Source organism: Rhinatrema bivittatum, chromosome 3 (genome assembly GCF_901001135.1).
Source record: "Rhinatrema bivittatum chromosome 3, aRhiBiv1.1, whole genome shotgun sequence".
NCBI classification, from domain to species: Eukaryota; Metazoa; Chordata; class Amphibia; order Gymnophiona; family Rhinatrematidae; genus Rhinatrema; species Rhinatrema bivittatum.
Genome location: NC_042617.1, coordinates 177,928,228 through 177,954,307, shown reverse-complemented (window position 1 = coordinate 177,954,307; position 26,080 = coordinate 177,928,228). Strand labels below are relative to the sequence as shown.

The 26,080-nt window shown below is 41.9% G+C and overlaps 1 protein-coding gene across 4 annotated transcripts in view; it reads right to left on the bottom strand.

The window, feature by feature from the left end:
* Positions 1-26,080, bottom strand: part of AKT3 (AKT serine/threonine kinase 3) — a 1,010,799-nt gene that overhangs the window by 544,889 nt on the left and 439,830 nt on the right. For all 4 annotated transcript variants that reach the window (XM_029593967.1, XM_029593963.1, XM_029593964.1 and 1 more), the window contains one exon: positions 2,352-2,463. In XM_029593967.1, coding sequence (XP_029449827.1) covers positions 2,352-2,463 — 112 coding nt within the window. The remainder of the gene's footprint in view (positions 1-2,351; positions 2,464-26,080) is intronic.

The following is a 26,080-nucleotide window of genomic DNA, read 5'->3' as shown; positions in this document are numbered from 1 at the left end:
ACAAAGATCTGTTGTCTGATTTAGTAAGCATCAAAAACAATATATATTTGATGTCTACATTTCTAAAATAAGCCAAATGTACTGAAGGGTTTTTCTTCTTTTGTGCCATGAAAAATGTGTAATGCAACTGGCTCTAAGATATTTGGCTTCTTTGGCATAACTTCAAGTTTTCCAATTGTTGTTATTTTTCACCAAGAATGCAACTGTTCGGTGAAAGAGGATTCTTACCCAGAAGCATTGGTGTTCCTGCTTTTACTTAATTCAAGAGACTGGTAACAGTCTGATGTCCTCAGTAGGGAGAATAATGCCTACACTGAAGAATCCACTTTCAGTGAACATAAAAGGCGTTATTTTTTAATTTCCCACATTGGTGAAAAGTTTATGGGTACTTTTACCCGCAGCCTTTGTCCCATTTTTCAAGGTCAAAGAATGCACACACTTTCACTTTGAAAATTATCTCAGGAAAACTACATGCTAATTTGTGCAAATAGTTTTAAAACAAAAATATGGGTATACTTTTGAAAAGTCTAAAGTATCCATGTAAGTGCAAACCTCTCTCTAACCCCGCCACCAAAGAACACTTCTTCTCAGTTCAGATAAAGTTTCACATGTAGAGGGACTACATGTGTAAGTTTACCCATACACAGGGAGGGCAATTTTAAAAAAGCACTAGTTTACCCATTGAAATGACTTTGAAAATTACCCTCTAAAAGAGAAACTAAGTAGCGATTCTAAGAAACAGGGAGGTCTATATTCAGCGCCACTTAACCGGATAAGTTTTGACTTATCTGGCTAAGCAGCGATGGCTGAATATGTGCATGGGATCAGCAGCCACCACTTAGCTGGATAACTACTTATCTAGCTAAACAGTTAGCTAGCTAAGTGATGAGTGGAACAAAGGCATCAATATGGGCATCCAGGACCTCACTCACTCGCATCCGCCCTCTTTTACAAAACAACACCAACAACAAGAGTTTGGGTTAAACAGGGCCGCAGCTTTATTAACCAGGGAGACCCGAGCCTTACAACATTAACATTCCAAACATTAACTGGTCGACCCCCACCCCCGACCGCCCGCCGCCTCACCAGCAAGGCAGCCAGGACCAGCCATCCGGCTCGACCCACCTGCCCTACAACGTGTTCAGACCCCCACCACCTTCTAGCAAGAGGCCAACACGGTGGACTCCCGCCGCTGGCAAGCAAGGAGTCAGGCCAACGAGGCCCCTGCCTCCTCCTAGCAAGGGGCCTCCCCCCCTGACAACAGCCCCCAGTTGTCTCCTCCTTATCAGGCAACCAACCTTCCATAACAATAGCGACCTGTAGCGGCTCGGGCCATCCGCCACAACTCCCACCCCAGCTGCGACAACATACACCCCAGCAAACCCCATAAACAACAATCCGAGAGAGACTGAGCAGGCAGGCTCCCAGAGCTCAACCACCCCCCCGCGTCTCCCCTGCTCCGCCCCCTAGCCAATCAGGCTCTGACCTGCTCCCAGCACGAGCGCACACGTGCACTCCCAGAAGCGCGTGGTCATCCCTCCCCGTCGCCGGCGCCAACTCGCGGCCCCCCGCCGACCTCCCCCCCCCCCCCCCCCCCGCGCCGACCCTCTCCTCGCGGTGCCCTCTGGCACCACGCCACGGCCAGGGCCTGCCTCCCTCGTGGCCTGGGCCCACATTACCCCCCGGCCGACCGGACACTGAGGTCTGGTTGGCCTTTCAAACTGGGAGGAGCTGAGTTATCCGGATAAGTTATCCCGTTAAATTTGTTTAATATATAGACCTGTCCTATCCAAATAACTTTAGGACAGCTGGGTATATTTAGCGGTATGCCCGCACCGCTAAATATACAGGCTAACAGGGCCAGTGCTTTCATTAGGAAAACTAGATAAGAAAATGTGGGAACAGCAAAATCCCACCAACATGAGGCCAATACTGCTAAAGAAGGGAACATTGTGCTGCAGCTGCTGTCAATATGTAAGTTGGGGATGGGTGTAGATGATCAAAGGTTTGCCTGGGTCACCAAATATTCCTGCACTAGCCCTGCAGGTTAAGTTAACAAGATAGGTTTATCCGGTTAACTAGCTGAGCCGCTCAGCGGCTAATTATGGATCTCAAAGGGAATATAACCTGGAAGTCATGAAGCAAGTCCATAAACAAAGGAAATGGAACAACCATAATACAAAAATAAAAGTCATGAAGAAAACATTCAAATAGAAGATATGTATTTCATTTTCTACAAAATGTACTGCAGCAGCATAGAGATGCATTACAAAGACAGACTGAAATACTTGGTTATTGAAATTAGTTACATATGGTGAAAGTTATACACAGAAAAATAACTTATTCCTCACCGTTCCTCAGGCGTATCTACATGAAAAGTCCTCTCTATGACAGTGGTCCATTGGAGACATCGGATAATAAATGTGTTTGGCTTTGGTCGTTCTGTTTTCATTAGCTGACATTCTAAGAAAGAGAGAACACATTTTTCACTCAAATCCTCATTTAAAAAAATGACAATAAACCTGCAAAATTCAGTATGTCTTATGTGCGCATTCATTATATTTGTTCATTAATGCACCAACATATTTATGCATAAAATATAAGTACTAACACACAGGCTGATACAGTACAGTGAGCTCCGGCGGAGCGCACCGTTAACCAGCGATTGGAAAACGCGCGTCCAACCCCCCGAACCTAATAGCGCCCGCAACATGCAAATGCATGTTGATGGCCCTATTAGGTATTCCCACGCGATACAGTGAGTAAAATGTGCGGCCAAGCCGCACATTTTACTTTAAGAAATTAGCGCCTACCCAAAGGTAGGCGTTAAATTCTGCCGGCGCCAGGGAAGTGCACAGAAAAGCAGTAAAAACTGCTTTTGTGTGCACCCTCCGACTTAATATCATGGCGATATTAAGTTGGAGGCCCCAAAAGTTAAAAAAAAGTAAAAAATAAAAATTTAAAATGGGCCCGCGGTTCGCGGGTTGAAAACCGGACGCTCCATTTTGCCGGCGTCCGGTTTCCAAACCCGTGGCTGTCAGTGGGCTCGAGAACTGACACCGGCAAAATTGAGCGTCGGCTGTCAAACCCGCTGACAGCCTCTCCTGTCCAAAAAGAGGCACTAGGGACGCGCTAGTGTCCCTAGTGCCTCTTTTTGACGCGGACCCTAATTTCAATAAATTAATTTACTGTATCGCACGCACAGGAGAGTGTCCTGGGCGCTCGCCCACTCTCCCGCGATTTTTACTGTATCGGCCCGAAGTATACAAAAACAGTACAAAGTAATGCTGAAAAAAATTATAGGCCCAATATTCAAAGATAATTGGCTAAGTTATCCAGATATAACTTATCTGGCTAACTTAGAAAAGATATTCAGTGATATGACCATGCTGCTGATATATCCAAATAAGTTCTATTCAGCTAACTTTAAATTTGCTATTGAGCAGGTCTAACTTACCAAATCATTCATCGAGTTGCATTAGGGCATCATTCTGCGCAAAACTGTGTCTATTGCGTGATAAAGCAATACTAAAGTGCAATGCTTATGACAATATAGTGTTAGTATTTAAATATGAGTATGCTAAATTCAGAAAATTATACAAATGAGTTCCTACCACATTTTGTGCCATAATATTGCATACTAATGCCGGATTTAATGAGGGAAATAACACCTCTTATTTGCAGTAGGGTGGCAAAAAGGTTTTTATCACGCCATAGCACCGTTATCATGGAATAGCGGCAATTATCGCATGCAATAAAATGAAGACTTCTCTTTGACACACCTATATAGCCCTGGTGTTCCAATAAAAACACCTTTTCTTTCCTGCCCCATCTTCCTAAAGCCAGAATGTTATGCGGAAGTGTACTAGGAGTGGGACACAAGAACTACAAGAACAATAGGGAAAGGAGGTTCAAACGCCTCCTAGGGAAGTCCCTGCACTGAAGTCAGAGCTGCAAAACCTGCCAGTGGAGCACAATGGCCCACATTAGGGCTTGCCATGCAGGAGGGCAGGCAGGTAGTACAGGAAGTGCATTTTTCTTCCCCACACCACACTGATGGGGATGCCGGAGTAGCACATGGTTAAGAGGCATCACCTGAGCTCTCAGGCAATCATGGAATTATATCAAAAACTCAGAGGGGAGCTGGACCTAGTCACAGAAAAGTCTCATGTTATACCAGGCCTTACTAAACTATTATGTGCCCTGCATTTTATGGTATCTGGCTTATTCCAAACAACAGCTGGGGTCATCAGGGGAATGTCTCAAACATCCCGCTGTCTGGTCCAGATCCTAAGAGCTGTATGTAGCAGCATTAAGAACATAAGAACATGCCATACTGGGTCAGACCAAGGGTCCATCAAGCCCAGCATCCTGTTTCCAACAGTGGCCAATCCAGGCCACAAGAACCTGGCAAGTACCCAAAAACCAAGTCTATTCCATGCTACCATTGCTAATGGCAGTGGCTATTCTCTAAGTGAACTTAATAGCAGGTAATGGACTTCTCCTCCAAGAACTTATCCAATCCTTTTTTAAACACAGCTATACTAACTGCACTAACCACATCCTCTGGCAACAAATTCCAGAGTTTAATTGTACGTTGAGTAAAAAAGAACTTTCTCCGATTAGTTTTAAATGTGCCCCATGCTAACTTCATGGAGTGTCCCCTAGTCTTTCTACTATCCGAAAGAGTAAATAACCGATTCACATCTACCCATTCTAGACCTCTCATAATTTTAAATATCTCTATCATATCCCCCCTCAGCTGTCTCTTCTCCAAGCTGAAAACTCCTAACCTCTTTAGTCTTTCCTCATAGGGGAGCTGTTCCATTCCCCTTATCATTTTGGTAGCCCTTCTCTGTACCTTCTCCATCGCAATTATATCTTTTTTGAGATGCGGCGACCAGAATTGTACACAGTATTCAAGGTGCGGTCTCACCATGGAGCAATACAGAGGCATTATGACATTTTCAGTTTTATTCACCATTCCCTTTCTAATAATTCCCAACATTCTGTTTGCTTTTTTGACTGCTGCAGCACACTGAACCGACGATTTCAATGTGTTATCTACTATGATGCCTAGATCTCTTTCTTGGGTTGTAGCATCTAATATGGAACCCAACATTGTGTAATTATAGCATGGGTTATTTTTTCCCTATATGCATCACCTTGCACTTATCCACATTAAATTTCATCTGCCATTTGGATGCCCAATTTTCCAGTCTCACTAGGTCTTCCTGCAATTTATCACAATCTGCTTGTGATTTAACTACTCTGAACAATTTTGTGTCATCTGCAAATTTGATTATCTCACTCGTCGTATTTCTTTCCAGATCATTTATAAATTTATTGAAAAGTAAGGGTCTCAATACAGATCCCTGAAGCACTCCACTGTCCACTCCCTTCCACTGAGAAAATTGTCCATTTAATCCTACTCTCTGTTTCCTGTCTTTTAGCCAGTTTGCAATCCACGAAAGGACATCGCCACCTATCCCATGACTTTTACTTTTCCTAGAAGCCTCTCATGAGGAACTTTGTCAAACGTCTTCTGAAAATCCAAGTATACTACATCTACCGGTTCACCTTTATCCACATGTTTATTAACTCCTTCATTCATTATTACATAAGATTCCCTCATAAAAGGTAGCACTTGCTGGACCTGAAGAGAGATTTTTATGCCACTGCAAACTTTCCAAATGTTCTGGGGGGCTATTGATTGCACTCACATAGGCATAATCCTGTCCCATTGCAAGAAAGAGATGTACTGCAACAGACAACATTTCCACTCCATCAATGTGCAAGTGGTTTGTGATGCTCAACTGCATATCTTTGATGTGGTCACCAGGTACCCAGGAAAAGCATACAATTCCTTTATACTTATGCAGTCTGGACAGTTTGAATACTTTGAAGACAGACTCTATGGTGATGGTTGCCTAATAGGTAAAAGCAGTACTTCTCTCTATCATCCCTCTCCAGCGATGTGTTTACAGGAAACGGCAGTGACATGGGGGTTGTCAGAAATGTGACTGCATCAGTTAAATGAAAAGTGGCTTGCACATTTAGGTCAACAATCCAAAGTGCCAGGGCCCAGGCTTATCTCTCCATGCTGTAGAGGCCTGCTAATGTTGCGTGCACATACAATGCAGTTTCCACTAAGGTCAGTGTGTGACAGACCTTTATAGACATAAGAACATAAGAAATGCCATACTGGGTCAGACCAAGGGTCCATCAAGCCCAGGATCCTGTTTCCAACAGTGGCCAATCCAAGTCACAAGTACCTGGCAAGTACCCAAACATTAGGTAGCTCACAAGCTACTATTGTTTATTAATTACCGCAATAGCAGTTTATGGATTATCATTTAGGAATTTATCTAAACCTTTTTTTAATCCAGTTACACTAACTGCTGTATCCACCTCCTCTGGCAATGAATTCCAGAGCTTAACTATGTGCTGAGTGAAAAATAATTTTCTTTGATTTGTTATAAATGAGCTACTTGCTAACTTCATGGAGTGCCCCCTGGTCCTTCTATTATCTGAGAGAGTAAGTTACTGATTTACATTAACTAGTTCAAGTCCTTTCATGATTTTGTAGACCTCTATAATATCCCTCCTTAGTCGTCTCTTCTTCAAACTGAACAGTCATAACTTCTTTAGCCTTTCCTCATAGGCCAGCCATTCCATGCCCTTTATCATTTTGGTCACCCTTCTCTGCACTTTCTCCAGTGCAGCTATATCCTTTTTATTTATTTATTTATTTTTAGATTTTTATATACCGGTGTTCCTATATGAAATAAAGATCACATCGGTTTACATTGAAACAGAACATGAAAATTGCCAAAAGGCATTACATAGAACAAGGTTATGAAACTTGGAACAGTGTACATAAGTTCAAAATTTAATGATAACGTTGTAACATTGATGACCAAAAGATAAAGGAGAAAAAAAAAAAAAAAATAAAAAGACAAACAATTAAGTTGACAGGTCTTATTGAGCATAAAAATTATAACGTATAAGTGAGAACGTCTCAAGTGTCCTGCAGCAAGAGATTAGATACCGAAGTAGGTAGTGGTATGGAAAATGGGGGTTTGTGAAGAAGATATGTTCTTGCTGGTTGGAGGGGAAAAATGATGATCATGGTCCTGGAAAGCTTGGCTAAAGAGCCAGGTTTTAAGTTTTTTTTTGAATGAAGAGTGGCAGAACTCAAGCCGAATGTCTGGTGGGAGCGCATTCCATTGAATGGGGCCTGCTGTAGATATGGCACGTTTATGATGCGAGGATTTTGTTGAAGGTACATAGAGTGTGCCTTTATATGCTCCTCTGATGGGTCTAGAGGAGGAGTGAGGGCGTAGTTGGTTACATAATTGAAGAGGAGAGATATTGTGAATGGATTTATGAATTACGGTGAGTACTTTATATAGGATCCTTTGCTTTATAGGCGGCCAGTGGAGGAGCTTGAGAATGGGGGTGATGTGATCTCTTTTATTCGTATTGGTAAGGATTCTGGCTGCAGAGTTCTGTAGCATTTGGAGGGGTTTGATGGATGAATATGGAAGGCCAAAGAGATGCGAATTGCAATAGTCGACTTTTGATAGAATAATGGCTTGTAGGACCATCCGAAAATCGTTGAAATAAAGAAGAGGCTTCAATTTTTTTAAGACTTGTAACTTATAAAAACAGTCTTTGGTGGTTGTGCTTATGAATTTTTTAAAATTGAGCTGATTGTCTAGCATGATACCTAGATCTCGAACATGTGGTGAGTGATTTAATATGGGAGTGGATGAGTTGAGTAGGTCAGCTGGGTTTAGAAGTTTGATGTTGATGTCTTGATTGATGATTAGGATCTCAGTTTTGTTGTTGTTAAGAATGAGGCAAAGGCTGGAGAGAAGATGATTGATCTTTTGCAAACAATTGTTCCAGTGAGCCAAGGTTTTTTGTAAGGATTCTGAGATTGGGATGAGTATCTGGATGTCATCCGCGTAGAGATAGTGAGTTAGGTTTAGTTTAGTAAGTAGATGACATAGAGGTAAGAGGTAAATGTTGAAGAGGGTAGGGGAAAGGGAGGAACCCTGAGGGACCCCCCGGTTGGAAGGGATTGGTTGTGATTCTTTGTTGTTAATCTTTACTTTGAATTGTCTATTTGCTAGGAAGGATTTGAACCAGCTGAAGACTGTTCCTTTAATGCCTATATCTGCCAGACATTTTAATAGAGATGAATGGTTGACAGTGTCAAAGGCTGCAGAGAGATCTAGTAGTATCAAAAGATGTGGTTGTTTTTTGTCCATATTAGATAGAATAGAATCGGCTAAGAGAGATAAGGAGAGATTCAGTGCTTAACGATTTCCGAAAGCCATACTGGGAAGATACAAGAATGTTGTTTTCTTCCAAATATTGAGATGTGGTGACCAGAATTACACAGTATTCAAGGTGTGGTCTCATCATGGAGCGATACAGAGGCATATGACATCCTCAGTTTATTTCCATTCCCTTCCTAATAATTCCTAACGTTCTGTTTGCTTTTTGATTTCCACAGCACACTGGGCTAACAATTTCAATGTATTATCCACTATGACGCCTAGATCTCTTTCCTGGGTGGTAACTCCTAAGATAGAACCTACATTGTGTAACTACAGCAAGGGTTATTTTTCCCTATATGCATCACTTTGCACTGGTCCAGGTTAAATTTCATCTGCCATTTGGAAGCCCAATCTTCTGATCTCGCAAGGTCATCTGCAATTCATCACAATCCGCTTGAGATTTAACTATGCTGCATAATTTACTGTCATCTGCAAATTTGATCACTTCGCTCATCGTACCCCTTTCCAGATCATTTATAAATATATTAAAACGCACCTGTCCAAGTCCAGATCCCTGAGGCACTCCACTGTTTACCTTTTTCCACGTGTGAAAACTGACCATTTAATACTCTCTGTTTTCTGTCTTTTAACCAACTTGCAAGACTTTCAACTTGTCCATTTTAAACAAATGACTGTTCAAACTCTCTCTCTTGGGGCTGTTGAAATATCACTTGCCAATCAAAATCTTTTAGGGTTCACAATGCAGGGACTCCCAGGTCAGGTGTGCCCTCTGTTAGTGTTCTGTCAGCCCTCAGCTAACAATGCCATATTGGTATCCAGTCTGTAGTGCTTATGCTCTGACAGCCAGGATGCCAGCCACAGTTTGTCTTGAACATCACAGGAGTACCAACAGGTTCAACTGATGCTGTGGGATGTGCATTAGGCCAATCCTATTCACTACGTCATGTCCACCAAATGTGTATCTCTGGATGACAGGACTGCAGAATAGCCAGTGACATGAACAATCATACCACGAGGCAGCCCTGGAGGTCATCGCAGCTCCGTTGCCAAAGTGCATGTTGTAATTCTCTAGGACCCCAGTGATGAACTGCTTGTTATCTTCCATGTTGAACTTGTAGGCACATAGCTGTGGATGAGCTGCTGTCTGGCTCCCAGATGAGCTGCTGTCTGGCTCCCAGAAGACTGGGTTGTGACTTCTACTTCAGGAGAGGTGGTGTCGCTCTCCTATCTCTTGCTTCCACTCCCCTCTCCCCTTCCTTCCTCCCCCAGCTCCTGCACCTACCCTGACAGCTCCCCCACCCTCTGTCCTCTGTTAGCCCTAACCTACTGCCCACTTCCCTCCACACTCACCTGCCTAGACCCCTCCCACTTCCTCCTATCCCTTTCCTCCTCCCTATCACTATTCCTCCTACCTAACATTCTGGCCCCTATCACTCCTGTCCTCTTCCTTTCTTCATCTCTCCCCATGCCTTGCACGCTCCATTCTTTCCCACTCCATTCCTTGCCATTCCTCTCCACTCCTCCACACAAAGGGACAGAGACCAAACAAGCCAAATGCACAAAACTAACACTCTTCTTTCACATACAGTTAACACATAGATAAAGGTAAATGTTAAACAGATGAAACACAAGAAACAAGACAATTCAATCAGGTAATGAAATAAAGAACTCCTCTAACTATGCCTCCAACTACTCACCAAACTCCTCTTCTCCTCTAACTCCTGAAACACCCTCAAAGAGGCAGCTGCAAGAAGCTGGTATATACAGTTGTGCTCATAAGTTTATATAACCCTGGCAAAATTTGTAAGATGTGTAGCATTTTTAAGAAAACATGCGTGATCAGACAAAAACACGGCTGTTATTTTTAATGTTTCAAATTAAATTATTATGCAATCACAGAATAGCACAATCATTAAAAAAAACAAAAAACATAGCAATAAAGGAAATAAAAGTATCCTGTTCAAAAGTTTGCATACCCTTGAATGTCTGAGCTGATAATACACTGAAGTTGACACACACACAGATTGAGATGGAAATGTAGGGTAGGTATCCACACCTGTGCCTTATTTGATTGTAATTAATTGTCTGTGTATAAATTGTTAATTAGTTTCTTAGCTCTTGAGAATCCCATTTGCATTTCGTCCAGGGCTTGCACTGACTTTAGTGGTACTGAAGCATGGGGAAGCCAAAGAGTGGTCAAAGGATCTGCAAACAAAAGTAGTTCAACTTTATGACTCAGGAAAAGGGAATATAAAAAGATATCCAACGAAATGAAAATGCCAATCAGTACTGTTCAAACTCTGAACAAGAAATGGAAAATTATGGATTCTGTTAATACCAAGGTATAGACCAAGAAAAATTTCAGATTACAACTGCCAGGAAAATTTATCAGGATGCAAAGAAACACACACTTGCAACTTCTACTGAAATATAGGCTTCTCTGAAACAAAGTGGAGTGCAAGATACTTGAACAAAAATGGTCTCCATGGTAGAATTGTTCAGAAAAAAGCCATTCTTGCACCAATGCCAGAAAACAGCCCACTTGCAATACACCAAACAACACCTAGAGAAGCCTCAAAACTTCAGAAAAGAAAATAATTCGGAGTGACGAGAATAAAATTGAACATTATGGTCATAACCATAAACGCTATGTTTGGAAAGGAAAGGTCAACAAGGCCTATAAAGATAAGCATACCATCCCTACTATGAAGGCATGGAGGTGGGATTCTACAATTTGGGGGTGGGGGGGTTGAGCTACAGAGGCACAGGGAATTTAGAAAAATTGATGGGAGGATGACGCAGCATCTTTGGAAATATTGAAGGCGAATTGCATTCATCAGCCAGGAAGCTCGCATGGGGCACACTTGGACTTTCCAAACAATGACAATGATATGAAACATAAGGCCAAGTCAACTCTTCAGTGGCTGCAGCAGCAGAAGAAAGTGAAGGTTCTGGAGTGGTCATCACAGTCTCCTGACCTCAACGTCATTGAGCCACTTTGGGGGATGACTCAAACAAGCAGCTCATGCTAGACAACCAAAGAATTTACAGAATCTGGAGGCTTTTTGCCAAGAGGAATGGCAGCTTTACCACATGAGAAATAAAGGGCCTCATTCTCAACTATCACAAAAGACTGCAAGCCGTCATTGATACAAAAGGTGGCAATACACAATATTAAGAATTAGGATTATGCAAACTTTTGAACAGGACCATTTTATTATTTCCTTTATTGGTTTGGGTTTTTTTAAATAATTGTGTTATTCTGTGATGCATAATAGTTAAATTTGAACACAGTAAAAATAACAGACGTGGTTTTGTTCTGATCACTCATGTTTTCTAAAATGCTACACATCTTACAAATTCTGCCAGGGGTATGTTAACTTATGAGCACAAGTGTATAAGCAAAGAAAATAAAGCGCCATACATAAAACGATGTGCAAAATGATGTGCGACACTTAATACTTCGCACAATGTGACAGTTACAAACGCAATGAGGTATTTTGTTAATTTCCTTAACCATACTCACCTTAATTTCCTTAACCACACCACCTTTAATGCCATATTTCTGCTATTTTTTTACCACAGCTTGATGAATCTATGAGTTATTTGGTTAACACTTAACTGGATAGTCCGAATATTAGCACTTAACCGATAAGTATCCTTGCCCCCGACCCTCCCATTGCGTGATCCCAAGAAAATCCAGCTAGCTACTTAGCCAGACAAATACATTCCCTATATGGCATAAATACTTATTCAGCTAAATCGCGCAAAATATTGGGCCTCCATATTTTTAATATCAATATACTATAGATAGCGATAATGGGAAAATTACTTGCCTGTAATATTTGTTTTCTAATTACAGTATCTCAATCGAGACACGCAAGGTTATGTGATAGTGACATAAATCATCCAGAATTTTTCATGAAAGCTATGAAACTGTGCAAAAGTGTGACAACACCACAGACCAATTGTGACTCATGTTTTAGGAAAAAATATTTTAACTAACTCCTCTCAAGACTGGAGGAATGAAAGGGTTGAATGAATTCACTGAGCTGCTGTACTCTGAGAACAAACATATGGAGTCAATTTTCAGTAAGGTGACGAACTGCCAAGTATATATATATATATATATATATATATTATATATATATATACTTGAAAGCCCACAGAGAACAAGGTGATTTTCAAACACCAGGTATCCATGTATATTGAGTTTGAAAATAGGATTGTGTGTGCAATGTATGCATATACATTTAGGAAAAGTAAAAGAAGAGATATAAAGTTAGACATCTTAGCAGCATGTCATCTACATGTAGCTTCTGAAAATTTAATGTCCTAGAATGTCTCTTTTATATGCAGACTTTTATTCATATTATGACAAAACAAATGTGTGTGTATATGGTTGGCTTGCATGGGTTAACTCTGTTTTTACCTTCACTATAACAGGCAACTAAAGTCTTTGAAAATGTATTCCATAGGTATTTCATATTTTCTGATCACAAAAAGTCTCAATGAAGGCACACTTAGACTAGCTAGCTAAGGTCTTTAAATATAAAAGGGGAAAATAATAAGAAATGAAAGTTACTTACTTGTAGCAGGTTTTCTCTGAGGACAGTATGATGTAAGTCCTCATAAATGGGTGATGACAGACAGAATCCAGCTGGTATAGCTGACTTCATGGCTTCTAGAGATTTCGGAGCTCTAATGAGGATATGTGAGGACCTACATCTTACAATCATTTGAGAACATCTGCTACTGGATAAGTAAACTTGTTTTTTTTTCTGAGGACAAAGTAGTATTGTGAGAGGTCCTCACAGGTAGGGTCTCCCTCACTACAGGGTGTTTTCAGACAAAAAAAAAGGATAATCTACAGGAAACGTGTCAATGGGCACAGCAATGTTTTTTTCTAGCAACAGGCCATTAGGACTTTTTTTTTTAAGGTAACACAGAAATTAAAATAATGGGAATGGAAAACCATGTGACATGATGAGCATCAGGACATTTTGTAAACCTGTTCCGGGAGCCCCTCCTGATCTTTTTATAAAATCTGCAAAACAGGCGATTGCTGCGAGAGGGAGACTTACAGTTTGAATTGTGAACAACATATGGACAACTTTGTAATCAAGCAGGATTCAGAGATGTCAAACAACGTCCACAAAAAAAAGAGAAATTCTACAGAAAATCAGTGGAAGCCCAAGCTAGCGGATGAGACTAAGTCCGCTGGCAATGGCGAAATAAGGTTGCGTTAGTGTCTGAGGTAACCTCGACAGTTGTGATCGTGCCGGGCACTAAACTTGAAACAAATCTCCAGTAAGACTGAGGTTGTGAATGTGACATTGGCAGACATTAAAAAACAGATGTATGAGAATCAGAGGCTTATTATGGAGGTCAACTTGGAGGCTCAATCTAACAATTGTGCACTAAAACTTATGCCACAAGTGCAATAACTCGAATCTAAATTTGACAACCTAGAGAACTGCTCTCGCCGAGGATAACTTAGCTTTCATGGGCTTTGTGAAACGATTCCAGATCAGTGGTTGTGATTCATTTTGGAGGACTGGCCCCTCAAAGAATTGGGCTTGGAAGGCCTAATCGATAAGGTCAAATTTGATGGGCTTGTAGATTGGGTAATTGTATTGGGTAAGAGTGGTAATCACAAAGCTATTGAATTTTGCATATAGATCCGAAATCTTGCAGGCATATTGTAAGTGTGGCGACTTGCATCATGAGGGCAACCAAATTCTTGTATTTCAAGACTGTTCAAATACAGTAACTGTAAAGTGGAGGAAATCTGCCCCCATCTGTCGGTCTTGTTTAAAAAGAACATCAAATTTTCTCTACAGTTTCCAGCAAAACTCTGGATCATTCATAATGGGGAGATTTAAAAATTATCAAAGATATTTAAGCAGGCAAAGCATTTGTAGAAACTATTTCATCAGGCTAATAAATACCCTTAAAATTCCCACAACAGTGATTATATCATCCGTGTTTGTTTCCTATTTTCTGACTTTTACTGTAGGTATTTTTGGGCTGTATATAATAGGTATGGAATTTGTTGAACTTAAAATTTGTTTCTATTTTGCATTAGGTTACAAACCTCACCAAGGAGCACTTTCAATGTTTTTTTTTAGGTCACTGGTGTACTACTCTTTTTATTGTGCATAAGTTGCTAGTTATTTGTACCTTGGAAGCACAACTCACTTCGCTCACCAAGAGGGGCACAGACACCTTCCAGTCTTCAAGTATAATGGATGATTTTAATGAATAGGTTACAACTTACTTGTAATAGGTCTGAAATTTCATTTTTTTTAGTTCTTTCAGAACCTTTGGAATGTATACCATCCAATCCACGTGATTTGCTACTCCTCAGTTTGTCAATCTGGCGTATTACATTTTCCAGGTTCACTGTGCTTTGGGTCAGTTCATCTGAATAGTCACCACTGAAATCCATCTCCAGAATGGGTATCTCCCCAAACATGCTCATCAGTAAACACTAAAGCAAAGAATTCATTATTTTTTTCAATGATGACCTTATCTTCCCTAAGTGCCCCTTTAATCCCTTGATCATTAATGATCTGATTCCCTTGCAGGCTTTCTGCTTCAGATAAATCTAAAAAAGGTTTTATTATGAGTTTTTGCATCTACGGCCAACTTCTTTTTAAATTCCTTTTTAGACTATTAATTGAGTTGACTTAGAAAATAGTCACTTGCTATTACTAGCAACGGTAACATGGAATAGACTTAGTTTTTGGGTACTTGCCAGGTTCTTATAGCCTCGATTGGCCACTGTTGGAAAACAGGATGCTGGACTTGATGGACCCTTGGTCTGACCCAGTATGGCATGTTCTTATGTTCGTATGACTGTTTTTGTCAATGTTTTACATTTAACTTGCCAATGCTTATGCTTTTTTCTATTTTCTTCTGATGCATCCTTCTTCAATTTTTGAAGGAAGATCTTTTGGCTAAAATAGCCTCTTTCACCTCGCCTTTTAACCATACTGGCAATCATCTGGCCTTCCTTCCACCTTTCTTAAGATGATCTGGGTCCGGCGCTTCCATTTAATAGTCTTCTGCTGTTGCCAGGCCTTACTATGGTACACTTCCATTTTTAGTAGCCTAGCAATGGCAAAAGCATACTACAGCTACAATGGCACCACCAGGTCTGGATTACGGTAGTAGGCTACTGGGATCAGGGAGTACAACTACAATAAATAAAGGTATTGGGGCGGTGGGGGAGGGGGGGCGCCTGAAAGGGAAGGGTTGGGGTTGGCTGTAGGGCAGGGGGCTGGATACAGTGCAATGTGTGCTTAAAAATAACAGGAAAGCGGGAGAGAGGGATAAAACGGGGTGGGGGGACTCCCGCTCCAAGTAAATATTTTTGATGCAATGAGCTGGGTCATTTTGGGGAGGGGGTGGCATGGTCGGCCCAGTGGGCCTTTGCAACTTTGGTGGTAGAGAGGTGGGGAAAACGTTTGGACCTATAGGCCTTCAATATTTTTTATTTTTTAAAAAGGAACGTAACTAACTGGCTGTGTTCTTTGAATTTAGCTGGTTAATGTTACATGAGGTTGTGTTTAGTGTGCCCATGGGACTCAGCCCGACCCCAGACGGATCCAGGACCGAACAGAGGGTTGACGGCGTGTTCCAGCATAGCTGACGGTCTACCCTCTGCCAGGCCTGAAAGCTCCCAAGGCCAACAACAGGATGATGTTGGAATGTGAATGGTCCCTCCGACCATTCCGAGCCCTTTCAGACCTGCTGCTTGGAAAGGCATGGAGCAGCAGGCCTGGCCTGAGGTCGAGGGCAGATGGGCCTTGACACGAAGACATGACACCAAGGTTGATGCGACAGCATCACAGACGAGGGTTTAAGCAAAGACATGACACCAGGGCTGATGCAACGGCATCAGAGACGAGGAACTTGACAAAGGCCAAACGAGACGAGAAGTAGGGAGGAAGGACATTGGCACTGTCTCTCAGGGCGCCCTACTCAGCCCACCTTCATGGGCGGACCCAATGGGCTGGTCACTGACCACCCTGTCCCACTGCGCGCCCTACACAGCCCGAGGAGGCTGGTCACAGACCACGCTGAGAACGGGACAAGCGCAGGGAAGAATCCAGCCGAGGCAGAACTTCGACGACGGAGCCAGAAGTCATCCGGAGCTCCACAAGGGCTGGGAGGATAAGACGGCTCAGGAGCACAGGACACTAGTCCACTGCCGGCATCTCCCATGACGAAGCTGCGTCACCTGGAGATCCACGGCCGGCAGAACAGAAGGCTCCGGAGCAAGCACGAACACCAAGGAGGGCTAGGACATCAGGAAGCAAGACATCAGGAGCTGAAACAACCAGGACGGGGACCTCAGGCAATGAAGACATGATTCAAGACACAGACGAAACGAGGAGCTCCAGGAAGAAGACAAAGGCCTGTCGGAGCACTGGACAGCAGAAGCTTCCAGAGATGAAGTAACTCCGATGCAAGGCAAGGCTGACTGGAAGTGGAAGTCCTTTTTATAGGGCTGCAGACCGGCGACTTCCTGGGAGGAGTTTGGATGGCCCACACCTAGCTGGCCCTATAACTACGGGGGAGTGCTGCGGGCCGGCCCCTAGGGAGAAGGGCATGGCTCAAACCAGGAAGTCCATGCAAACACAAGCAGCCTCAGGCAGGCCCCAAGAACATAGAGGCCTCCCAGGCCCTGGAGCAAATCCTGGATAGTTCATAGGCGAGACCCCGGCCATACAAGATCAGATAGTTTTAGACCTGCTCTGCAGCAGGTCTTATGTTATCCCTCTAACTTAGTCAGATATATGTGATATTCGGCTAAGTTAGCCAGATATCTCAGTCCTTCCCTAGCATGTACCATTTTAATCTGGCTGGATAAGTGGCTGAATATTCCATTTTGATGAATCACTTTTGAGTTATCATTCTTTTTTTTTAATTCAGTTTTTATATTCTCTTTTGGCACTTCAAAGCAGATTACATTCAGGTACTGTAGGTATTTCCCTATCCCCAGATGCCTTACAATCTTAAAGGTGAATTTTAAAAGCCCATCGCATGCCAAAACCGGGAGATTCGCACACAAGTCAGATTTGCATACGCCAAGTGGCTTTTAAAAGCTGCCTGGATATGCATGTACTTGCCACTGCATGCATAAATACAGTAACATAGTAATGAATGCAGAAAAAGACTAAAATGGTCCATCCAGTCTGCCCAGCAAGCTTCCCAAGGTAGTAACTGCCGCTCCATGCAGGTTACCTCCATGAAAAGCTCAAAAAAGGGGTGGGGCATGGTCTTTCTTGGCTTTAAACTTGAAATTTGCACTTAAATACCTACACACAGTGTCCCTTAGCCACATAACTTTACTTCTGGTACAGATGATGTGTAAGTTATAAAACAAAAAAATTCTAGGCAGATCAGCGGGGTTTTACAGATCAGGGCTAACAGGGGACAAGCAATACTTAATATTAAACTAAGGGGCTTTGGAAGCTCTATCCCTTACCTGGGCGAACTGGAAAAACTTGTAATGGCATTGGCGCGCATGTCTTTTAAAATCCCCACTTAAGCAGTAGAAGCAGCATTTGCATGCACAGGCGGGTATCCACTTAAAATTGCGTGTGCATGTGTTCATAGCCTACTACTTTAACCACTAGGCTACTCCTCCACTCCAAAATAAGTAGCTATTCCACTTATTTTGAAAATTCAATTTTATATTTGAGTAAATGGATGGGAAATATTTTGACTTGGAAATGATATATTGATGATCTATTTTTTTATATGGAATGGCACTGAGCCCTCTTTTTGGCATTACATACATCCATGGCTTAATGCTCAGGATCCATGGTTAAAGTAACCATTAAGTATTATCATGATTCCATTTCTTTCTGGATATTATATTCATAAAACTGACAAGATTTTTATCATCAATATTTATCGCAAACCTACTGAGAGAACTAATCTACGATATGAAAGCTTTCATCCAAGGCTGTTCAAGAATAAACTGCCAATCAGTCAAAACAGAGGATTCACTGTCTTTGTGCTAACGTCGAGGCCTATACAAAACAAACACATATAACAAATCATTTCTTGAACAAAGAATATCCAATTCTGGCTCCTAAAAAAATGTTTTTGCATGTTCTTTATTCAAATTGTGATTTGTTATTGGCTTATAAGGCTCAAGAAAAAGATAAACCAGATCATTTCACTTTTATTTTATAGCATTACAAACTAATATTAAAGATGTGCATTTTTGTTAAACAGCACTGGTCAATTTTATAAGTTCACCCTTCTCTGCAAGAATGAATGAGATTTGCTTTTTTTAGGGGACAAAACATAAAAGAACAAGGTTTGAGTCCTATAGCACCTTTAAGTACAACTATGGGGATACAGAAAGAGGTAGCTTTGAAAGGACATTATCTCTATGGAAATAGCACTATGTATTTGATAGTATTGAAAGGCCAAATATTTAAATCAATCTTGAGGGTTTTGGGTTTGTTTGGGTTTTTTTTTACCAATTGTAAATTAACGTTTGTTATTTAAGGGCCGGATTTTAAGATTTAGGTGCGGTCGCAGATTGTGCGCGCAACCCGGCGCGCACAAATCTACGCCCAATTTTGTAACATGCGCGCGCAGCCGTGCGCATGTTATAAAATCCGGGGTCGGCACGCGCAAGGGGGTGTACACTTGTGCACCTTGCGCGAGCCGAGCTGCACAGCCTTCCTCCGTTCCCTCCAAGGCCGCTCCAAAATCAGAGTGGCCTCGGAGGGAACTTTCCTTCTGCCCCCCCCCTACCTAACCCGCCCCCCCAGCCCTACCTAAATCCCCCCCCACACACACACACCTTTAACTTAGAAGTTGCGCCTGCCTCTGGGCAGGCGTAGGTTGCGTGCACCGGCCCATGGCCGGCCAGCGATCCCGGGCACAGTGGCAAATGGCCGCTGTGCCTCGAGGCTCCGGCCCTGCCCCTGCACCACCCGCCCCCTTTTTCAAGCCCCGGGACATGCGCGCGTCGCCGGGCCTATGGAAAATAGGCTCGGCGTGTGTAGGAGGGGTTTTAAAGGGTTACACGCATATATTACACACGTAACCCTTTTAAAATCCGCCCCTAAGTGTCTCTCTGCTATGAACTATATTGGGAAAACAAAAAGAATGGTGAAGACTCAAGTAACTGAACATATTCAGACTGGCAAATAGATGCCTCTGTAGTGACTCATTGTTGAACATATTAGATTGGATTGGCATAAATGAGATCATGAATCTTATTACATTATAAGGAACAAAAATGGATTTATTATTTAAATAGTTTGGAACCTAACAGATTAAATACAGAATTGGATTGGAGTATTTTCCTTTAGATTTTTTGAAATTTCAAATAAGGAGATAACACCTGTTTTATAGCAAAAACTAGTGCATGTTGCTTTAAAATGTTGACTACATTGTTTCATTATTTCCTAGGCCAATGTTTTCTAAGGTTTTTGATGTTTGCTAAACAGCATAAATTATAAATGGCATATGAATTACTGAAATTAGGATATTAAAAATGAAATTGAGTGATTGGCTGCTAAGATTTTAAACTTCCCTTCATTCCATGTTATAGTCCCTGTTCACGAGCAAGACAAGCAGCACATAGATGTAATGATGGTAGTAAAAGAAAGACAGCCCCAAAGCAGAGTTTGCCTCAAAACATGAATCATATTGGGCTTCTGTGGAAATTCCAAAGAAGTGATTTCTCCTCTTTAATTTCATAAAAGAAATTCTGGTTTGACTATGTTCAAGAAGATTTAAAATCTTTATTAAAAAATGTACTTGTAGACTTATGTTCTGACACTATGGGGCAGATTTTCAAAGGCTCGGCGGCGCACAAAAAGCCCCACGATGTGCATATGTCCCAGGGCTCGAAAAAAGGGGCGGCCATTTGCCGCTGTGGATGTGCATATGTCCCAGGGCTCAAAAAAAGGGGCGGCCATTTGCCGCTGTGCCCGGGATCGAGGCCTCGGAGGGAACGGGGAAAGCCATCGGGGCTCCCCCTAGGGCTCGGCACGTGCACCCCTTGCCCGCGCCGATCCTGGATTTTATAACATGCGCGCATGTTATAAAATCGGGCGTAGATTTGTGCGTGCCGGGTTGCACACACAAATCTACGCCCACGCTTAGCTATTAAAATCCGGCCCTATGTTTAAGGGGTACTGAGTCATGTGTTTTAGAATTTTCAGGGTGAATTTCAACACCACAGATTGCTGTGCAGGCAATTAAGACTAGTCAAATTTCTCAGTCGCTTGAATAAGGTTTCTGTGCCCTTCTTTTGCCTACAGAAATACAGTGTAGGGTTTCCAAAATTCTTCTGAATGCATTCTGATAATGGGGATGGATGGGTACTGGCCCCAAATCTTAGGACCATCCAGGCCCTTCAATTGACCAAAAAAAGGGTGCCCTGTGTTCGCCAATCTCTACATCAATTTGTATTTATTTTATTTATTTATTTATTTATTTAAAACCTTTTCTATACCGTCGTTAAGTTAGCTAACCATCACAACGGTTTACATAAGGGCACAACAATGAAACATATGGGTGGTATAGATTACAAATTGGTTATGTGCCATCATTGTACGGTAACAATTCATAATTATAAACTAAGTGTGTATGTTAAGCTTGTTTGTTGGGAACATTTAGGCGGATTGGCTTTACCATTACAATGCATCGTTAGGTTAAAATAACAGCTTCTAACTTTGGTGCGTCTTTATTCCTCATCTGTTTTTCTCCTTCTCTTTATCTTTATAAAAAGCTTGATTAAAAAGCCAGGTTTTCAGATTGGTTTTGAAAATTTTCAAATTTCTCTGCAGTCTTATTTCAAGTGGCATGGTGTTCCATAGTACAGGACCAGCCAGTGACAGTGCTCTTTCCCTTACTTGCGTGAGACGTGCTGATTTGACAGAGGGGATGGTTAGAAGAGCCTTATTGGCAGATCTCAGGTTTCTCTGTGGAACATGGACGCGTAGTGCTGTGTTAAGCCAGTCGGCTTTTTCATCGTGGATTAGTTTATGGATTATACGTAATGCCGTATATTGTATTGTTTGTTCTATTGGAAGCCAATGAAGTTCAGCAAGTGTTCCTGTAATGTGGTCATTTCTTTTTTGCCAGTCCAAATTCCTGCAGCGGAATTTTGCAGTATTTGCAGTGGTCGTATTGTAGATTGAGGTAGTCCTAATAGCAGGGAGTTACAGTAATGTATGGTCATGTATGGTCATAACCTACATAAACTGCAAACAAAAGGTCCTGGGAGGTAGGGACATGATTATTTCTTTTATGGAAGGTAAGGATGTCTGAGGGCCGGTCAGGTAAGTGAGTATTCCTCATCAGAATCCAACTCCTCTGACCTGTATGAAGAAATTCCATGACTGTTCATTCACTTTCAAAGAAAGCTAGAAGTGATATCTGAGCTGCTGTCAACCCTAGTATCAACTGCCTTTCTGCATTTAAACTCAGTTCCTGGAGCCTCAGGACCAATGACCACAGAGAAGCTGAAACTTTCTTCTCCAAGCCTGCTTGGTTCCAATTTGATATGCTTGATGCCAAACCAGAACCTTGGCATCAAAAGCTTGATATTGGTGCCTTAGAGAATGAAACAGGCATGCCACTTAAAATTCTAAATGGGGAGGAGCAAGTTGACAAAATGAGAGATCTCAACTCTTCACATGCCAAGCAACCATATTTGCTAGTCTCCTTTGCAGTTTTCCCTAAAGACTACAGATTTAAAAAGTTGATGTGTCTCAATGAATATATTAAACTGGACTTGACTCCTTCAGAGTCTTTTGAGGAGAACCAAAAGCCTGAAGCTGGACATCCAAGAGACCATTGTGACAAGTTTGCTGGATAAAATGTAGAGTTAGTCTCCAGGTGATGGGTTGAAGAGCAGCCTTCAGAATCTCCCTGCTCTTGGAGCCATACAAAGCAGTACCAATGTTCTTTTGCCTTCACTGGTTCCTCTAGGCTTCAAGTTCGAGGGTTTGGTGCCCAATGCTAAGATCAATCTCTTTTCTTGGGTTGTTCCTTTGTCTTCAGTGCTGAAAGGATGGATACTGCCTTTAGCACTTTCATGCCTCCAGTGGAAGATATGGCTTCATGGTGGTTTGCCCAATTCTGTCTTCAATTCTTCAAGATAAGACTAGAGTCTCATCTTGCAAAACTTGAATGCTTTTAGAGATTTTCTTGAGCAGATGCTACAAAGGGTACAATCATGTCCCTTCCCCAAATACATGTAGTAGACATTGTGATGTGCATGCTGCCTGCATTTGAGGGTAAAACATCAAACCACTAATGCTATTCTTAAAATATTGTGCACAAAATTAATGAGGTGAAATAAAAGGAAGACATTTTTACAAAAGAGAAAGACTGGAGATGTAATAAAACTCTGACCAGGAGGCCTGATGGCCCATTCATAGGACCTGCCAAAATGACAAGCTTTAAAACTGTTAAAAATCAACTAGGGAACTAGAATAGACAAAACAAAAACTTGAGGCCACAAACATCTGAAAAAGCACTGCTAAAAATTAATTTAGTTGGAGATTACTGTTAAGAAAAAAACCAATATCCATTTCACATGTTTGGAAAAAATACAGATAGCTGCAGGACCAAGGGAACTTCCACACATGTTCAAAGATGCTTTTCTTGAATTCCTGGAACATTCTGAAATATCTGTTTAGCTCCAAGAGGTAATAATGTCATCCACATGCAATGATTCACTTATCTGCACTGTATACTGATATTCATTTACTGTAAAATATACCAGATATTTTTAACATATGACAACGTGTTAGCATTCTCTCAAATGGTTTTGAGGTACAGTAAGTTTTTGTAGAAAATACTTACTCATAGAAAAAAGTGTGGGAAATGACTTAGAAGACTGAGCATGGTTGGGTTTTTTTTAAGCCAATCAGTGCAAGTTTTGAATGTCCACATCCCTTACTCAGACATTTGTATTTTATTACTCATAGGAAAGGCTAAACACCAGTAAAAATCTACAAATTCAATACTAAGAACGTAATAAATGCTGGTTCTTGAGTTTGCGGTCCCAGCTTGCGAAGGTCCACGATCGGCCCCTTCTCCTACCTCAGGGCAGCTCCGGGTACCGCAACACTCCGTTCAGGCCTTGCTAGGCCTTTCCCGCAGCGATCCCTCCTCGAGGGAGACGCCGCCGACGCCTCTCCAGCTGGCCCCGCCCCCCAGGCGCTGCGCGCAGGGGCTTGGAATTTAAAGGGACCAGCATGGGAAAGACAGCACCGCCCCGGGGATGACGTCGGACGCCTTCAGGGTTTTTAAACCCTGCAACTAGCTCCACTCTCGGCCTTACAACGAGGTTCCCTTCTTGAGGTTAGTAGTTGCAGTCCTCTTCTTGTTCCTTCGTCTCCTGGCTCCCGACTTCGGCTTATTCTATGATATCCTGCTTGCTGCCTGTCTGGACCCCTAATTCATCTTCGGTCTCTGCTGTCTGCCGCCTGCCCTGACTCCTGGTTTGTTCCATGTTTTGCTTGTCTGCTGCCTGTCTTGATCCGGACTACTCCGCGTTCACTCCATCCGGGAGACCTCACCTAAGTCCAAGCGGCTCGGGTCCTCACGAGCTCCCTTCTGGGGGGACCTCGGGCTTCCAGTGGTGAAGTTCTTGTTGGTCTCCTGACTCCAACCACTCCTCCACTTCACAACTTCAGGACAACTCTTTGGAGACTCTTCTTCAGGAGACCACACCTAAGTCCAAGCGGCTCGGATCCTCAAGGGTTCCTCCCAGGGGGATCTCAGGCTTCCAGTGGTGAAGGTTCGGTGGGTCTCCTGACTTGATCCGCCTCCCGGCTACAACCTCCGCTGTGGGCCTTCTCACAGTGCGCTTTCATCATTCCTAGCCGGTTAAAGGGTCCACGAACTCAACATCTTGACACATAGAAATAGAGACATTCTCACATATGTTATATTCCTGTAATATAAAGAAGTTTTGTACAAGGGTATTGGGGAGGATTAAAGATAAACGATGTAACCAAAACAAGCTTTAATTTCAATGTACATTATCTAGAATCTACTGTAATTACTACAGATAGTCTGTAATAACAGATACATATTTTACTATATTTAGCATTAAAACTCATCCTTAAAACTAAAGCAATAGTTCCTATCTAAAAATACATATTATATTTCACAGGTGTAGCTTCATATATGTAGATGTTGTACCTGTGAAATATTATAGACTATGAAAATTTCAAGAGATCTGGAAAAAGGCAAATTACCTAATCCAAGTGCTGCAATTGCAACATATTTTGTTGTATCACTAGACAAGTTGTATTATATGGAAGTAGTATACTCCCAAATGAGGTAATGCTATGTTCACTAAATGGAAATTGTATTAAAAAAACATTCTTTTGAATTCAAAAAATTATATGAACACAAAAGAAATCATATTTATGCCTTTCCTAGTCAAGCCCTTTGAGCTTTTCAATTTACAAACTGAATTTCAAACCGTTCTGTTTATTTTACACCATTCTGAACCACAGATGACAAAGTTTGCTTGAAGCTGTAATTACTCTGTATAGCTAGGAAGCCAATTAGAGGGCCTAAAACCTGCCAGTTCCAAAAAAAATATAATATATTGGATCATCTGTTCAGATTTTATTAAAAAGTTAAAGGTTTTTAATTCAACAACTTCTTTAACCATTTCTGTACAATTTTTATTCTTAACATATCTGTCTGAAATATGAAATGCAATCCAACTGCAAATTTTATTGCTTCACATCCAATTGGCTCATGCAGTGCGTAATGTAATTTGTGAAATCAAAGTCATTTATGGACCAATCGTATCCAATGTAGGTAATATAATCCAGGACTTGACAAATCCCAGGTGCAAATTCACCATGATCATGATAAATTTCTCTGTGGTGCCAAATGTGGCCATCATGCAGTATCGGTGTTGTGCTCCTACACAATCAATTAGAACCTGCGCAACCACAGAATAGGAATGTGGAAGAAAAGAGGTGTGTTCAGTATCTGCTCCTACAGCTCTCTCATCACCACCCTCCTCCCATGTTTTGAAGATCAGGGACATTACCTTTGCCACTGGCCCAATTCCCCACCTGCCACATCTGCAGAGAGAGAGTTACTGCTGCCAGGGTACCAGGGAAGAGAGAGATGGGTGCTGCAGGGTAGTTAATGAGGAGAGCTAGGAGAGAGGTCAATGTAGGGTACAGTGGAGATGGAGGAGGTGAGAGAAGTCAATGAGGGGTGGAGAGCTGGAGGAGAAGGGAGAGGTTAATTAAAAGGATGTAGGTGAGGATCTAGGAGAGGGGGAAAGAGAGGTCAAGTGTGGGCAGGCTGGAAGTGAGTGAGCTCATGGAAGGGAGTGGGGCTTTACAAGAGACACTCTCTTTCCATCTTCTTCAGAAGAAACCCTCTTCACAGGTATCACTTCTGGCTCCAAGATTGTGAAAAAATTTGTCAAGCCATGGTGTAGTCTGTGACTTTCTTCCTATACGACTGCTTCTCAAGAAACCAGATAATTATGCATCAAAAATCTTTATTTCATACAGATGAGCAGTATCATCTGTTATGTATAACTGAATGTTGTACACAGGTTTTGATGTAAAATATACACCATCAAATTAATCATCCTATCAATATGTTGTAGTTAGGTAACTGTTTTCAGTTATTATATTTGTCCTATGAATTTATCGGTATTTATTACAAGAACAAAAATGTTTTTCGCCAGAAAAGCAATGAGTCATGTTTTTCTACTGATT